At 37.0% G+C, this 18,926-nt stretch overlaps 1 protein-coding gene across 1 annotated transcript in view; it reads right to left on the bottom strand.

Annotated features, from left to right (window-relative positions):
• The window catches only part of LRRC69 (leucine rich repeat containing 69), a 135,221-nt gene that overhangs the window by 8,346 nt on the left and 107,949 nt on the right, over positions 1-18,926 (bottom strand). The window contains exon 8 of the mRNA XM_081266853.1: positions 16,563-16,604. Within this exon, the coding sequence (XP_081122979.1) occupies positions 16,563-16,604 (42 nt within the window). The remainder of the gene's footprint in view (positions 1-16,562; positions 16,605-18,926) is intronic.

Raw genomic sequence — 18,926 nt, 5'->3', positions numbered from 1 at the left:
GATTTATGACTATTTCTTTAGATGTAAAATCTTTAGAGTTCCAGTGTCAAATAATGATTCCTAATTATGTTATATTATTGGTAGCTGTTTTTCCCATACTTCCATGAGAGTTTTCTGGATCAACATCTGACAGGAGCCCAGATCTATAATAAACTCACATTTGAGTGGTCTCACTCAACACTGTCACGTGCTGGCTTCCACAGAGTCATGATTCCTAGTTTTATGGATTAATTGACCCTCCAGTAAAATTTGCAGCACTCGTGCTTAGACTTGCCTGGGACCATAAAGTCACGGAATATGTATTTTTATTTTGAGGTTGTTTTTACTTGCTGATTTACATTCTACAACTGACATGTAATTCACATATGAACTTCTGCTAATGTCTTGACTCCCACAACACACAACACCACCCAGAATTTCTCAGTGCTCCAGCTTATTTGTCTTGGGAAATCAAATTGGGTGGCTAAGTGTAACTCAAGTCAGTGGAATCAAAGCAATGGGAAAAGAAACAGTGAATAATTACTGATCTATCATTTATTGGAACATGCAGAGAAGTTCTCAAGCCATTTTAGTTTATTGGAAGTTCAATGTCTTAAGGGACTTTTTTATACAAAATATTTCTTTCACTCCAAGAAGTAGCATATAGAAAATAGCACCAGGGTTTCCATTCTCCTCATTAATTAGTGGCATAACTGAAATTTACTCTAAAAGTTTCAAGAGTTACATTGCACACAGATTACAATGATATTTAGAACTATATTCACTATATTACTGGTAGCAAAAAAATTACATATACTAGAAAGATAAATCAACCCCAGGGAACATTATTTGTATTCACATCAGAAGGAGCCTAGCAGAAAAGAAATATTTTAAGTGTTATACTATGGAGACAGACAAGCCACCAGCACATTGGCAAGCAAAGCTAAAACTTAACAACAAGTTGTCAAGGTCTTTGAGGGGAGGATTTAGATAAGTGGAGTACCAAGGACATTGCTTGGCATTTAGGAGAGGCACTAATAAATATTAGTTGTTAGCTCCCATAAATTGCTTCCATTAGTTGCTAAGAAAATTTGGATAATGTTTGAGTCTCTTGAGAGTTTTAAACTGAGCTTTAAATATACCTTTATACATTAAAAGCATAAAGAAATAATCCTATAAGCCTCACTTCCTCCTCATTATCCAATTTGAATGAAATATTTTTTTCTCCTGGGATGGACAATCTTACCTAGTTTGTAATTTTCTGCAAACTTATCTATTTAATTCAGTCTGTAAAATGAATAATGACCCAAATCTGTTTATATCTATGTCAATCCTGTGTCTATCCAGATGAATTAATTCTTGTGTTGAAACACCAAAATATATGACATGGAGAGGAATAATCTGAAGCAGTACATCGTGTTCAGTAGGAAAATCTGCATAGACCTTTTAGTAACATCTGCCATGGGTATTAGTGGGAATGACCACAAAAACAGTGTGGATTTACCAGGACTGCTCTAGAAGCTTTTAATCTAAGACAATTCCTTCTGAAATTTTCTTAACAAAAATATTCTCCCATATTTTCATCATAGATCACTTTTAACAAATTGACAGTGAGTCTCAATTCAATCAGTAAAAACAAGATTTTATTACACACTTAGAAACTTTAAACTACCGCCAAAGAATAAAGTAATGAACATGCTCAGTGGCATATAGTTCCTTACACCTATCAAACATTTTAGCTGTCTATAGAGAAGGAATTATTTTATGGGTTATCTACCAACCTGTAATTAAGTGAAAATTTTCATCTAATTAAATATATATATTTCTGAGGTCTTCTATCCTATGAACATTCTTATCATTTGAAGTCATTGTTACAATAGGTTGCTTCAACACTTAGGCAAGATGATGAAAATGCTTTCTGATATTTTCTCTATGATTACCCACTTACTTCAAGGAAGTCCTAAGAATGAGGGTGAGTTATAGTTCAAGAGTTTTAGCATGACTGGAATTGTAAGAGTCTTTTAAACCAAGGACCACATACTTAAGAATTCAAGGTCTGGACTGCTCTTCTGCAACTAGTCATTGAAATTAGGAATAAGGCAGATTTGACATATGATCTTTCCCACAAACTAATCAACATCTTGAGCAGATAATGCTCCCAAAAAGTGAATGTAATGAGACTGGTTATACCATATTTACCAGTAAAACAGTTTCTGAACTTATTGACCCACTTTGAGCATTAGGATAAGCATTGCTTTACCCCACCTCCACATTCACAGGTACCATGAAAGAGCAACCAGTTGAAGGCGAGAGTTATTAACGTTTTCCTAAGACTAGAAGAATAAAGAATTCTATCACAAGAATATGACTTATTTCTGCAAGACCTGCTATGATCACCAGTTAAGGAGACTGAGATAGAGAAGTGAATACAATTCATTCTCTGTTTATCTTAAATTCTTTTGAAGAATTCTCTTCCTTCGGTCAATAATGCATTTGGATTATTAATCGACAGAGGTAAAGCCATGTCATAGAGCAAAGTCCTTGAGACCAACATATCAAAGAGGAATGTTTTCATGTGATTTGGTATGTGATGATAATATTATTAAAATAGAGGTCAAGATTGGGAACCTTGGAATCTCCCACAAAAAGATTAAATCATGGGAAATAATACCAAGAGTGAAATAAGGGATTAGAGATGGAACACATCAAATAGGAAAAAAAAACAGAAATATGAGGGCTTGGAAAAGCATAGAATTAGCAGTTAGAAAATTGCTGAGTGACCTATGGGAAAGAAGCTCTATTATAGTAAAGAGTAGAGGAATCAGACTGCAGTTAGCTGAAGAGGGAACGCATGGTAGGAAAATAGAGTCCACTCTTCAAGGAGTATAACCAAACAGGACGTGGAGGAAGTTGGAGGGCTTTTAAGGCAGAAATTTCTAATCACTTTCATAGATGTGAAAAAGATGTGGTGGAGACAAAAAGAGTAAAAATGAGGCAAACATGACAGTACTAGAAGGAACAAGTTGTTACAAAGGGCATAATTTCAGGAACATCGTTAAGAGGACAAATATATATTCCTCAGACAAGAGTGGAAGGGAAAATATAGAGAAGTCAGAGAGGAAAGAAATTATGTGAATTTTCTTAAACTGTCTCAAATTAGAGTTAATCTGGTATCTACAGGTATTAAGTTAAAATTTTAGATCAGTCAAGACTATATACACACGCAAACACATACACAAACACACACACACATCCACTTAGTTTAGGAATGTCCCATGCAATTATGGGATTACTTATATAAAAACTAATGGGGGCTGGGGATGTGGCTCAAGTGGTAGCGCGCTCGCCTGGCATGCGTGTGACCCGGGTTCGATCCTCAGCACCACATACCAACAAAGATGTTGTGTCTGCCGAGAAGTAAAAAATAAATATTAAAAAAAATTCTCTCTCTCTCTCTCTCTCCTCTCTCACTCTCTCTTTAAAAAAAAAAAAAAACTAATGGCATAGATGGCTTATCTGAAATTCAAAATTTTGCATGGCATATGGGATTTGAAAAAGTCACTTATCAGAAACACAAATTTAATTGTGCATCCTATGTATCATTGCAGCATGAACTGGATTTGGAAAACCATTGCAGAGTCCAAGTCTTGTTCTCTCTCTCACAATGAAAGAGCCACAGTAGCAGCAGGCAGGGTTATGCTCCTCGTTTCACCACTTCTTGGCTTTGTCATTATCAGCAAATTTGGCTAATCGAAGAATTAAATGGAAAAATTTGCCTAAGTAAAAAGAACCAGGGTTGTTACAGAGCAAGCTGTTGATAAGTATCAGACATCAGTGCAGTGGTGAATGGTTCTAGGATTAGAAGCAGCAACAGTTTGTTTTACTCTAAGCAGCTGTACATTTTACATAGTAGATAGTGTTGTCATAACTATTTGTAATAATAGTGACAATAAGTAATAGTTTGGTTTCAGACTGGCAAACCAGATTCACATTGAAACTAAACAATATATTTGTAACAAATAGGAACAATAGTGCTTCCTGTGTGAGTTTTACAAGGGTAATGGTGCTTCCTACACTAACTCTTGAAGCAACAGTGTCACCTAGTGGCCATGAAGTCAATAACAAACAATAAGATCACCTGGATAAAGGTTGCTCAGCTACATCTGTGCAGAACTGTGTTAGTAATGAATACTGACGGTAGATAATAGTCTCCATCACTTTAGATCAACTCATTTCTTTTTGCCTTATTAAAATTACTCAGATTCCACCAACACGAGGGCCTGGTACCTGCTGCCCTTCCCTCCCCTTCTGTGGCAATCTACTAAGAAAGAAACCTACTCCTGCTGTCCAGGAGTTTTGATTATGAAATCATTCAGATGGATTTTTGACTTCTAGTAGCTTCTTCTGACTCTCTTACTTCCTGAAAACTTTGGCAGAAGGGGTAACGGAAGTGGGCAAAACTTGGAATATGAAGCTTAAGGCTTTCTCAATTACCAGTTTTGAATTTTTTTTCCTTCTATTTAGGTTAGAGGTTTCTATTTTCTTTCTCAAATAGTCAAAAGGATGTAAGCTTTTCTTTTGAAAAAAGAAAGGAAACTTTCCTAAAACCTAAATTAAGATTTAAATAATCGATTGTCAGTTTTGTTTCTATATCAATTGGGGACCGGTGTCTATTCCAGATAGTTTTATTTTCCCCAGCAGAATTTTTCCTGAGAGTCTCTCAAAAAGAGGAGAGCTTTGTAACTTATAGAGTTATGCATGTAAGTAAAATTTTTTTAAAAATAATGAATAAGTCAGTTCTTGTTCCCTTCCAGAAATGTCAAGAGAAATTCAGAATCCCAAGTAGCCTCTGTGGGAAGTTTGACTCTGGCCCTATTTAATGTCCTTCTTACATGAGAATATTATGGAAGTCCCAAGCTAGCACCCCAGGGCTTAGCGGTCAGCAGAGAGTTAAATTGAATAAACTTGGCATTAAAAACAGTAATATATCAACTCAGATATGGCTTGAGAGTTATTAATCAGTGACTGTTAAAGCACTTCCTGAGTTTGTTTGTGAGAAATATATATATTTTAAACATAAATTAGGAATGAGTCCTTTTAAAGAACCACTCTTTTTTAGATATATTTTTCAAATCCCCAGACAACGATTTTCAATTACCCAGTATTTCTCTGACTCTCAGGCCTTTCACAGTTCTTTCCTCCCCCAAACTCCCCTTCACCCAAAATCTTTCATAAATATTTTACAGCTGACACTGTTTCACAATGTCCCTATACTGGTGGGAATTCTGATCTTCTCTTCTTCTCTTGATAGGAGTGAGTGAAGATATGAACATGAATAATTTATTAGAAAGGGCATACTGGAACTTCTAAAGCCCATTCTAAACATGAGCAAGAGTACATCGCCTGCCAATACTTCTTTACATCTCCTCTAAGTCTTTTCTTTGGGGTGCTCATATTTTAGGCTTTGGGGACTCAGCACTTAATGACCAGAGGTAGACAGCTTGGATGCCATCCTGCCCTGCAGAAACCTCAGGCCTCACAATGGAGCCAGAGCACTTAATCCCCCAAAGAGCTCCAACTACATAATGCACACCTGGGAAACCAGCTCGCTAGTTCATCTCAAATCTGTCTGCAGGGCATCAGTGACCACTATGGCAAGGAAAGCTGTAAGCGTAGTAACAGGAGGCTCTGCACAGTCCTATAGAACTCATTTATGAGTCATATGAGGAGAAGAACAACACCCTTGTCGTTGGCTGTACTACTTAGCTGAGCATATCTGAGAAAACCATGCAGCAACGCAATGAGAGCTTAGCGGAAAGGACACGTCAGCTCACTGAATGGGAAGACTATTTGCAGCCATGATCATTTTCCATCTGAAAACTAAAAATCTAGGATTCAGATTTTACTGTTTCATTTAAGAGCATTAAATACTCAACATTTAATTTCTCAATTATCTCATAAGTCTTAAAAAAAAATGGACCGGGTGTTTTGTGAATCTGAAAAGGAGGTATAGACAGGTGCCCTTCACTGCCAAGTCACTCTGCAACATCTTCATAGAATGTAACAGAAGTGCCACCCAATATTAACACATGCAATATATGGCTTTCTCAGTTGCCAATTTCAAAATTTTAATACATGCAAACTTTCATAATTGGTGGTAAGCAACCACTCTGTTTCCTAAGAGGACTCAAAGGGTTTCAAAAACCACAAACAAACCAGTTACTGAAGCCTTGCAGGGACCAATCTAGAAAATAATGAATTTGACCCTATGAGCAACAATCAAAAAGAAAAGTTTGTAATATAACCAATGGATTTGATTAAACCCAATTAAGTTATAGAGCTAGTGACCTCAAAATACATCCCTAAGCAATGCTCCACACCCAGAGGGATAGTAGTCTTGCTTTGCAGAGCAAGAGAAGAACAGGCATCAGAACTTTCAGAGAATTGAGGATAATACTAGTTGGAAAGAAGATAAGTATGAAAATGAATAGAAGAGTCACCACAACCAGCAATAAATCCACTCTTATTGTCCCAGTCTCTTGTATCTGACAGCTGGTCTATTCTGAATAAGCAGGTATTCCTGAAAATTCTAATTTAGAATTTGATCCTTAGGAATGTTGGAGAAGACATGTGGAAACTAGAGAGAAACATGAATGAAAAAAGGGATCTCATGGCAGGGGACCAAGGGTGAGAGAGAAGGAGGCACAGGGGAAGAAGTGGAGAATCGAGTTAACCAGATTAAGCTGTGTGCACGTGTGACTGTATCAAAATGCATTCCAAATTATGTGTAAGTATGGTGCAGCAATTAAAAAAATAAATAAACAGAAGGAAGACCCATTGAGTACAGGAAGGGGATCAAGGGAAGGGAGAAGAGGAGAAAGAGGGATAGTACTGGGGATTGAAATGGAGAAAACAATGTTGTATTCATTGATGAAGATGCAAAATGATCCAACCATTAATATAATGCACTAATTGTTTTTAAAAAATGTTTAATTACAGATTTTAAACAGGAGAAGAGAAAGCTCAAGGACAGAGGAAAGGAGAGCAGACACTCCATTCTTTGACAGGGACCAGGGCAGTTAACGTAAAGTGTCTAAAGAGTAGCACTTGTGACAGGCACAGTGGCCTGTAATCCCAGGGGCTCAGGAGGCTGAGGCAGGAGGATCTCAAGTTCAAGGCCAACCTCAGCAATTTAGTGAGGCCCTAAGCAACTCCACAAGACCCTGTCTTAAAATAAAATATAAACAACGGGCTAGGAATGTGTCTCAGTGGTTAAGCACCCCTGCGTTCAATCCTCAGTCCCCACAGCCACCACCATCACTTGTGTAGCAACAATGAAGCTAAATAGAGATACTTTACAATTCAGGCTCTGAGAACTCATGAGGAAGAAGGCACAGGCCCACTTGAGATAAAACACACCAAACTCAGCACGGGACTCAGAGCTCTGTGCTTTACAACCAATGCTGTATGATTTTTGAACAAGGTGCTTCACCCCTTCGGGTTTCAAGGACACATTTACTGAAAAGTGAGATGAGGTCAAGTTGCAAGCCACATATTCTGAGGAAGGGCTGCCTACTGTCCTTTCACACAGCCCCTGCCCTGGCCAACTCCTTCCCTGCTTTTTTCCTTCCTGTTTTCTCTTTTCCCCTCTGGGCTCAGCCTGCTTTGGATTATTGCAAAAATTGAACTAATGCATCTTAACTAGGCTAAAATAAATTACTGTTGGAGGGTCTCTTTGTCATCAGGGTCCCACAAGGATACCCAAAAAAGCACAGTTTAAATATAATCAGGCAAGCTGATAGAAGCATCTTGCAAACCCTGGGTATTCACCAGCTTGGAAATATTCCCATTCTACTTCAGTTCTCCTGATGAACATTAAGCAGCTTTCTTGGCTACAACCGTCAAGCCTTAATCTGTTGGTAATCACTGGCTTTCAGAAATGCATAGCCTTTCTTGGAATCACAGGACGAAAAGGAGCCCCAAGAGATCACTTCATCCAGTCATCAATATACTCTAAATGATTTTTTTCCTAGAAAAATCAACGTTTTGTTTAGATTGAAGCTTCATAGATATATATTATAAGTCTTCTAGGCATAGGCAGGACCTGATTCCTTTATACAATACTTAGAGCCTTGGGGATATTCTGGGAACAAGCACTAGCCCCACAAAACAGGCCCCTTTAGGATGTTTGGCAACATCGTCCATCACTAAGCCCCCCTCCTTGTCACCTACTCAGGCATTCTGGAACTCTGATTTTCAAATCAAGTCACTTTGACTTCCTTAGATGCTCCTGAAATCTAGCAAAATAGGCTCAAAAGAACTAACTATAGTATATTGTTATAATTTGTGCACGTACAAATATGTAACAATGAATTTCACTACTATGCATCATTACAATGCACCATCAACAAAAGAAAGGAAAAGAGAAAAAAAATTAAAGAACTAATTATGGAACATGTGTCCTGGAAAATTCATTAGTACGGAGCAACTGGGAATGTCTTCAGTATTGTAAGAAACGTAGCTTAGTGGAAAAGTACTTTTCTAAAAACAAATAACCCCTTTAATGAAAAGAGAAGTTTAGAAACAACAGTCAAATACCTTGTGTCTCTTCCGTAGCATATTCTCTCAGTTTCTTTAAATATCTCTCTTAGAACATAATGTATCAGAACTTGGGTTCATGACACTGACCCTCATACAAAGGAAAATACAAATGACCTATTGTGTACAGATTATTTGGTTAGAAATAAATAGCCCTTGAAAAGCATTTCATTCCGTATATATCTGTATCAGAGAGTTGAAACTTACTGACCACATACTTTAAAATGCATTTGGAGAAAACAAATGAACCTCAGATCAATTTCATTTTTTTCTTAATAAGCAACTTGATTTCTCAAAGTACTTGTCAGCTTGAAAATGTGGGATCATTTATGTTACATTTTACTCTAACAAAGTTATTCAACAAAGTGGATGAAGATTACATATAGCTAATTTTCTAAAAGATGACATAAAGCCCCAGAACTATGAGTGGGAAGTTTTCATTAGAGTAGAGGTAGCCCTTGGTAGTCAAGCCAGGCATTTCTCTGATCTTTAGTTCCTACGTGTTGGAAGAAATGAATCAAAACATGGAAAGAAGACAATGTGCATACACACACACACACACACACACACACACACACACACACACATACACACACACACACAAAATTTCCCTGCATCATACATACTTGCTTCTTGACTGGAAATCAGGAACCTAATGGCTACCGACTGGTTCCAAGTTTTCCCTTACAGTTTTAGGATTTAAAATAATTTATTCTAAGGGGCAAATCAGAACACGATGATTCAAAGTGCCAGAGTCTTAAGCCTTCAAAAAAGAAGAAAGAAAAGGAAAAGAAAGGCTTTTCATGGCAGACCCAGTCCGACCTTATGAAGTGGTCCCCTGCAGACAATGCTACTTCTGACTTTTAAACAAACGCCTCATGTATCTTTGGATCTCTCTCCACCTGTATGTCCACTGTCTGAGGCTACAGCCTATGAGGAAAAGAGTTAAGTTTTTTCCATTAGAATCCCATTCAGGACTAGTCTAAAAGAGCATTTAGGATTGTAGGAGAAATCTAAGCATAGCATTATCTAAACTACAGCAAGAAAAGCACTGCATTTTCCCACCCTACCCCCCACCTTGGAAACATAGTCAGAGGATGATGGAACAAAATAATTCATTCCTTATCAGAATCCATGCCTTTGATTATATTTCCTTTCCAAAGGCCTGCTGGACTTTTTCACCAATGCCCAGTTAGCAGCCTTATTTCCCACATTTCTAACCAATCTCATCATTTCCTTCCATATCCAGACCCTCATCTTGACTTCCTTACCTTGCTCTTGGCACTCACATCCCTCCAGATCCACAGAACACAAAGCTGACAAATATCTATGCTCCCCACATTCATTACACTATGTTTATTTTTTTTCTTGTTCATTTTCTAGGTGATTAACTTTTTTTTTCTTTTTTTTATTGGTTGTTCACAACATTACAAAGCTCTTGACATATCATATTTCATACATTAGATTGAAGTGGGTTGTTTAATCAGTTGTCTCTCTAAAATAATCTCTGAATCTCTCTCCCAAGTTCAATTCCTACTGCCATTGACTCAACTCTCATTTGGTGCATGCATGTAGACTAATGCTATGAACCCTGATCTGGTTTTTTCCTCTTTGCTTGCTCTCCCTTAACTTATTCTCCACCCTGTTACTGTTATCTTCAATCACTCTCTGTTCTTTAGTATATGTCAATTTGAATAGACTTCTAGAAGTTCAAGGTTCTCCATACATCATTTACAAGCATTGCCTGGACTCTTACTGTGGTGCCAGGTTAAATGCTTTCCATGTACTAACCCATTTATTCTCCATAATAACCCCTAGAAGGGAACTATTATTCAATGTAACAGATAGAGCAGTTACAGACAGAAGCCCAGAGAAGCTAGGAAATGTGCCTCCAGCCACACTTCCGTAACTAGAGAAGCATGAGCAGAAACCAGCAGTTCCAGTTAGGAATGAGGAACGGTGTTCCAGTTAGAAGGACTTGCATATGGCAGGTGCAATGTCTGAATAGCACAGAAGCTTCAGGTTCCAGAAGGGAAAATGACAGAGAAAATGTAGCTCAAGGAAAGAGTGACAAGAGATGAGATCTGGGTAAGAAAAGCTAAGTTCCAAAGTTCCTACAAAGAATATTAAGAAATATGGACTTTGTCTAGAATTTAACTGACAGCCATCAGATGTTTCAAAATATGCTTTGATTCACAGCAGCTTATTCATAACATAGAAGAACCCAAGATGGAGAAAGAATGGACAAACTGTATTATGGCTATCCTGTGGAATACTACTTAGCAATAAAAAGAACAAACTTGTGATATATGTAGATAAATCTTGAAAACATTAGGCTGAGTGAAAAATATTACAGAAAAAGAATCCATATCGTATGATCCCTTTATATGATATTCTAAAACAGGAAAAATCTAAGGTAGAAAATCACAGGTATGATGGGGTAGAAGTTTACTATACAGTAAGGGTTTCCAGATAAAATATAGGATTCTCAGTTAAATTTGAATTTAGGATCAACAACAAAATTTTTTTTTAGTCTAAATATGTCCCATGCATTGTTACTTGTGAAATCTATAAATTATATGGGAAAGGGATATGAGCAAATTTTCTAGGGTAGTGGTAATGCTCCACATCTTCATAAGGGGTTAGAAATACATTTGCCAGAGCTATGTAAGTTTGTGCATGGAAACATGTAAGAAGAATAAAGAAGTCAAACAACTATTAAACTCCATTTAGTGATATTCCTGTTGAAACATTAGAAGGGAAATGTACTGATGTGCTGAAAGTTACTTCAACATCAAAAGGAAGATGGATCCATGACTGAATAGAGGAATGGAGTGATACACAAAAAGTGAGAAGCACAAGGTACAAAATCTTTCCAACTTTTCTGTAGATTTGAGAAATTTTATAATAAAAGGAAAGGAAAAATACCTTCCCTGCCCTCTTAGAGTTATATATTGTAACAGAGGATAATCGACAACAAATAAAACTATTAAGTAAATTATACATTGAAATAGAAGATGATGAGGGTTGCAAGAAACCAAAGGGACATCTGTGCATACTGGGGTGGGACTCACCATTTTAAATAGGGTGTCGTGGGGGACTTCCTGAAGAAGGTTGGGAAAGTAGCCTGAAGCCCAGGGGATGAGTAAGCCAGGTGAGGAAAGGAGATGTGAGAATATCACAACATCACATTGCATCCCCTGCATGTGTGCAATTAGCATGTGTCAACTAAAATTTAAAACAAGAAAGAAAAAGGTTGTTGGGAAATGTCAGGTTTTGAGCAGAAAAGAGCTTGATCTGACTGATCTTAAAGGAATCCTTCTCTCGTCAGGGTCTAGGGAAGATGATAGCTCATCCATTCTGAGTTCAGATAATGTCTTCCTTGTGGTAGGTATCAATAAATATTTGTTGGATGAGCAATTATAAGCATAAAATGAAAGTCTTACAGTGGAATATAGATATTCTTGTACGTGCTTTCTTTTTCAAACCAGAATCATTTACTTGACAGAGGCATTTTAATTGAGCATTTTGAAAATGTGGCAAATGCACTCTTTGGTCCTCTTAATGGAAAGATAAAATAATAAGCCACGTATAGCCCCTGATCTCTTCAGTTACAACAAAGAAACTGCAGGCTTTTGTTATCATTGAAGTGACTAGGAGAGTGATGGCCACCATCGAGGTCCCCCTCTCACCAATACACTCACCTTCTTCCCCTCTCCAAGAATTATCAACCAACTTAAGGGAATAAAAGGTTGTGATTTCCCATTAGGTGGCCCTTGCGAAACTTCTGCTCCATGGAGCCCATGTCTGGTGCTTTATGCCTGCAACACATGACCCAGGCTAACCTTCAGCATGAGTCCACAGTGATGCTGACTTGCCTGGCCCCATTCTCTCCTCTTGAGACTCCCAGCCTTGTCTTTGAGATCTCTCATTTCCCTTCGATAGTCTGACTCTATGAGATTATAGATCCTTTTGCTTTCCCACTTAAATATATTCTAGGTAGCCTTGCTCTTTTAATATTTACAGCTCATTCATTCACCTACCACCAGCTCCTAAGTTTACATGCGATAAACCACCTTCACTTACTCCAGCCCTGCACACTGGACACCCTGGACTTCCTTCCCCTCAGGTGACTACTCAGGTTCCTCAGGACACCACATTAGTGCGAAAAGGACTATTCAGATGTCCCATCATAATCCCAGTGTGCCTGGCCACTCTCTGAGTCTCAAGGTTACCTTTGAACCTCTGGTTAGGAGCTTTCATGCAATTTGGAACCCTGTTGCCTGCAGAAGGCTCCCAAAGTTCCAATAATGGATTTGCAAATTAAGCTGCCCTAGAACTTTCTGTGCCAGGAGACAAAACAATTCTTCAGCAAGAGCAAGTGCTGACTTCCAGCCATTTGTATTATTTACTACTGAGGCCAGAAAACAACCCAAACAACAAAACTTTGGTATTTTTAGATGTTTTATCAAGTGAAAAAAAAAAGAGTTTACTACCTTCATTTAAAACTTTTACAATTTTGAGTGAAGTATACATTAATAAATATTGATAAGTTAATATGAATATAAAATGTGCATTAAAAGTTTTTTAACATAAAAGACAAAAAAAGCAAATATCCTTATTTACTTATTGCTTAGATTATAGAAAAGTTGTATCAGTTCTTTAGCCACATCAATTGAATCGTTTCCATCTGGATTCAATTAATAACATTCTGAAAGAGTGCTAGAAATTTTGAGCAACTAGCTGGAAAAAAATGTCTTGGATTATGTATACAAAGGAGATACATAAACATAGAGATTTAGAAACCACGTTTGAATTATGAATTCTGGGGACATAAACAGAATTCATTAATGATTCTAAAATAAGAGTCTTCTATTTGAAACTACTTTCCCATGGGTGATAAGAATTTATAACAAACAGTAAGAGACATGAGTTTCTCATTTTTTATTCTCCTTATGAGGCAAACATGAGTGAAAATGAAAATTCCCAAGAGTACTCATGGGAGTGACAAACAAGGAGAAAAGAACTGAATGTAGATAATTCACAAAAAGTTAATGCCCCAGTTGCTTCAATTTCCTCTAAATAAAGGTTGGTTGTAATTGTTGGATAATAAAAATATTTTGTTTCAGATGTGACAGCAGCATTTCAAATGGGTTATGGTTTCACATTCACATGGAGTAAGAGATTAAGTTTCTGATTTAATTTATCAATGATTCAAGATATGGGATGTCCCTATAGGGCAAAGGCAAATGCATCCTTCTTTAGTGTGGTTCCCATGGCAACACTTGATACTGACCATGCAGCCAGCAACACTAAATTTCCTGACATCAGAATCATGGTTATTCTTTAGCACACTTTTGGTTATTTGATGCTTTCTGATATCATCCTAACCTTTTAGGCTTTCAATTACCCAACTGGCTTTATTACAGAAACTCGAAATCTCTGATCAAATATTGCCCTATCAGACCTAAACCACCCTACATAAAAAAGATTCCCATCATTCTCTATCTCTTGAATCTTATTTTATTTCTCTTCAAAATATTTATCACCCTATTATTTGTCTATTGTTTATCATTCACCTCCATCCATTAGCAAAGCAAACTCTATGAGAGCTGGGCCCCTTGGTCTTCTTCATTGTTATATCTTTACAACAAAGAATGGTGCCTGGTAGATAGCCCCTCGATAAATATTGCCTAATAAATAAATAAATGGAAAAATAACAACTTAGTAGAAGAGACTCTGTTCTATTTTGGATAGTTTAGAATGAGGAGCTTAGAAACATGGGTCAAAAACAGAGGAGGATATTGAAGAGATGCTAACTCAGATGATCAACGATACTGAATAAAAATGGTGGGGGTAGATGAATTCATTCACTAAAGAAACAGTGAGAAGAAAATGAGTAGAGAATCTCATAGAACGCCAGTTTTTAAAAGTAAGGTACAAAAGAGAAGTGAGGAGGAGGAGGAATGAAACTTAGGCACACAGGTTTTTTTGTTTGTTTGTTTTTTGTTTTTTGTTTTTTAGGCACACAGTTTTAAGGAGGCCACTGGTCAATGGTGCCCAAACCTGCAATGAGTATCAGCTATATAAGAGCAGGTAGCTAGGAAGGAACACATGATGACCTATGAAACGCCAGTTGGAGTGAAATGCTGAATCAGAATCCAGGTTGCTGTACCATCAGAGATAAAGAAAACCAGGATAGAAAGGGAGCAAGCCAAGATCCTCTGTCACATCACTGGAGCTTCAAGGAAATATTTGTTGAATAAATTATACATAGATAGATAAATAGATAGAATTTCTCTTCAGAACCCAAATGGCACATAACTTGTGACTGAAGTCAAGGGATTTATATGGTAAACAAAACATTTTTTTAACAGCACAGGTTGTATTAAGGTATTTCCCTAATCAAAATCAATTTACTGAGCAGCTTTTCCTCAATGAGCACAAAGTGTATTTCTACAACTTATTATTAATGAGCTCCTAAGCCTTTCATTTTTATTCTAATTTTTTATTTTTGTTTAAAATACATTCTTGGGTAATGGAGTGGGGCCTGAACCTTGCTCTTTGGAATGGGGAGCCTCTCTGCTGTACACAATGGATTTAGCTTCCCAGTTATGCCAGAGGCAACTCTAATGCGTAAAGGAGCATGCCCTAAAGTGAACTCACAAAGACCTAGCTGTGAAGGCAACATGATAATAAATGCATGGAAGAAGAGACTGTGCTTTCCGCTAGAAGGACCAAAAAATAATTACATGGAGAAATATATTTCCAGTGAAGTTTAAATAGAAAATTATGATTAAATTTCTTGCTTTTCTGAATACACAGCAAAGCAGACTAAACTGTGGTTCTCAAACTAGAGCACACAAAGAAATCACCCAGAGGGCTGTTGAAACAGAGATTGCTGGGCCACACTCCCAGAGTTTCTGATTCAGTATTTCTAGGGTGGAGCCAAATAATTTGCATTTGTAACAAGTTCCCAAGTGTTGTGTATGGTGCTAGAAAAAAAAAAAAAAAACATTCCCAAGAACCACTGGTCTATGCAAAATATACCATGCATTTGTGTAATTTCTTTTCCTAGTTCTATGTTGCCCCTCAAAGAAAGCACTACTTCCCTGACTTTCTTAAGTTTTTCTTGTTGAAAAAATTTTTTTTAAAAAAATTGAAACTTGGGCTGGAGGTGTGGCTCAAGCAGTAGCGCGCTTGCCTGGCAGGCGTGCGGCCTGGGTTCGATCCTCAGCACCACATACCAACAAAGATGTTGTGTCCACCGAAAACTAAAAAATAAATAAATATTAAAAATTCTCTCTCTCTCTCTCTCTCTCTCTCTCTTTTAAAAAAAATAAATAAAAAAAATAAAAATTGAAACTTTATAAACAGTAATAAAGTGGTGTTAGGAATTAGCTTATCTGAGATCCAGCCTTTCACCCATTTTAGGGCAGAATGAAAGTTTGAACTTAATTCAATAGATGTTGGCACCTCAAATGAAATCATACTAACATAATACAAGTATCCAGCAATAAAAAGCGGTCTTTCAATTGCAATCTTTCAATTGCAAAACATTCATCACATAAACACTTCTCCCCATCAAAGTCTCTTCATACTTTTCTAGAAAAGGAGTGTTGGTGGTCATAAAGTGACAGGAAAAAAAAAAAACTCTGTGCCACACAGATCTTTTCCAATTTTTATTCATTCGTTTTATTTTTTTGAGCCCAAGAGGAAAAAAAAATAGCACACCTAAGAAGGTAAACAATCTAAAAGTATAATACTTAAATTGAGATCTTTGTAATTGAATTATTTGTCTTCCTTTGATTAATATATTGATAAAGAGACCAGGTGCATCCTAGGTAGGCATTAACGCCAGTGTGCAGAGCTGATAGAGCTGTCTAGCGAGGCTCTGAAAGAGCGTCTCACCTGCTCTACATATGAGCAATTCCAAAGAGGTTAGGGTCACGCCGATTTAAACATTTGTAAGAACAAATTAATACCTGGACAGGTACCAGCTGTAGATTTCTGCTTATCTTCCAGTTCTAAAAAAGTAAAGATTAAAAATTAAATTAAAGCAGGGTCCAATAAATATTTTTGATTATAATAACTATTCACTCAAAGGTTTCAGAACATTGACTTCTAAAGGACACACTCTTCTTTTATGCTTGATTTGCTCTTTTCCCAACACAAATAAACAAACTTAACTAGATAAGAAATGCATACTCAATATCAAACAAAATTCAAATGATAAAGGATTATATGTGCTTTTATCCAAATTTTAGCACACAGTTCAACCATAAAGTGCTTGGTTGAAGGTGAAAATAGTACATAAACCTGACTCCTGTTGGACAGGGGCATTAAATTGTCAGTCAGCAAAACACTGGTTGAACTTTCCTCTGGGCATCTCAGTTTTGCCTATCCAGCAGCCATTTCCTATGGAAATTAACTTTCCTAATATTCTTTGTTCGCTATCTACAATGTTCATTAAGAAGTTCACTGGCTGGATTTCCAGCAAATTATTCAATGCATGACTTAAAATTTAACACTTCAACAACTTCTGTTCTTACTTCTCATTGTACAAAATAGGTAGTCAAAATCCTGCCATCCTGAATACTCAGAAAATATCCTGAATACTCATGTTCCAAAGAATCATAACAAAACCCTGGGTTTGATCCTCAGCACTGCCAAAAAGAAAAAGAAGAAGAAATATTCACAACTTCAAAGGCTTACCATTTGTATGCTTTGTAACCAATTTCTGGAGTCAACATAGTTCTCAGTAAATGGATTCAAAACAGAGACATAAAACCAGCACTTTAGTCACTTAACAATGCTCTCTTATGTTGCTTTACCATGAAACAATTTGGCCAATATCACAAACCACAAAGAAAGATGTGATTACTGTTCTATCTGCTCTTCCGCAAAAGAACTTTGAGATCCTATTTAGAGGCTTGAACACCATGTACACACAGTTATTAACCCACACTTGAGGGAATAACAGCCTCCTTAATACGGGTGACCTGTCACGGAGGGGGGCCAAAGACATAGGTCACATAACCTTCGCACCCACCTCAAACAAGGACTGTGAAGCACTATCTTAACCACAAAATATTTTGGGTGAAGGTAAAAAGAATATCTACAATCCTGACTTATTCCTACAAGGATGTTAAGCTGATCAGTTAGCAAACATTTCCTGAACTCCCCAGTGAGCATCATGGTTTTGTCTGCTTAGTGCCCATTTCCCATTCTAATGGCACAAAAGGCCACTTTTCCCACTAGAGAACCATTCCTCTTCCAATCTCAGTTCCTGTGATGGAGAGCACCAAGGCCTCAGATCATATACCTCCTGATTCAAGAAATGACCTCATAACTCAGATTCAGCTAATGACCAAGCACTTCCTTCTGACAACCTTGATAGCCTTGGTAATCACATGATCCAATAATGCCGAGGAGTAACAACATTAGGACTTTTTTCTAGATCTATTGAGAGAGGAAAGCTCTCTTTCTATTTCATAGGGTACAATTTAGGGAGCTCCTACCTAAAACTGAAGCAAAGACAAAAGAAAGCAGAGACAATAAGTAGAAAAGGACAGATACATTTGGAAACCTGGTCTAGCGATGGCTAAGTATTCAGCCCGACCAACCCCTGGCCTTCATTAGTTGAGTTAATGTGTGAATTAAGGTTTTTTTTTAACATTCAACCAAGAGTCCTAATCAATTATAAGTAACCTAAAATCTGCATGATATTGGGCAAAGTGCCATAAATACAAAAATATGCAGCAAACAATCCCTCCCTCCAAGGACCTTTTTAGCAGTTGGAAAGACAAGAACTAAACACAATAAATAACTAGAAACATATGGCTAGTTCTATAGTGATAAGTTCTGTATGAATGCAGAGAAGGGAGACATTACCATAAACTGCAACTATGTAAGATTCCATAATATTAAAAAAAGGCAAGCTGGGTTTGGAAGGAAGATGACTAGATGTGGCTGCCTGTAGAGGAGGCCAGAGGACATTTTTTTTTTAATTGTAAACTTGAAAGCAGAAATTCAAGAATGCACGTTAAGAGTAGTGGGGAAATAACACAGTACAAATGATAACTAAACCAGAAAAGATTAAATCAGGGGATATCAACAATAAATATAGGAGTAAAAAGAACTTAAAAGTATTTTTGCAATGAGAGACATATTATAATAGTTTGAATGTACTCTAAATGAGATAATATTGATTACTTAACTATAATTGGTAAGTGTTGAAATTGTGCTTGGAGAACAAATGGCAAAAAATCAAAACGGAATGTAGTCTTTCTCCTTCCAGATAGTAGGCAGTCCTCTCATCCAACAGCTCTTCCTGCCCACTTCTGAAA

Source organism: Spermophilus citellus (assembly GCF_964194105.1).
Source record: "Spermophilus citellus genome assembly, chromosome: 14".
NCBI classification, from domain to species: Eukaryota; Metazoa; Chordata; class Mammalia; order Rodentia; family Sciuridae; genus Spermophilus; species Spermophilus citellus.
Note: the sequence above shows the minus strand (reverse complement) of the source record. Positions and strands in the feature narration are given on the sequence as shown.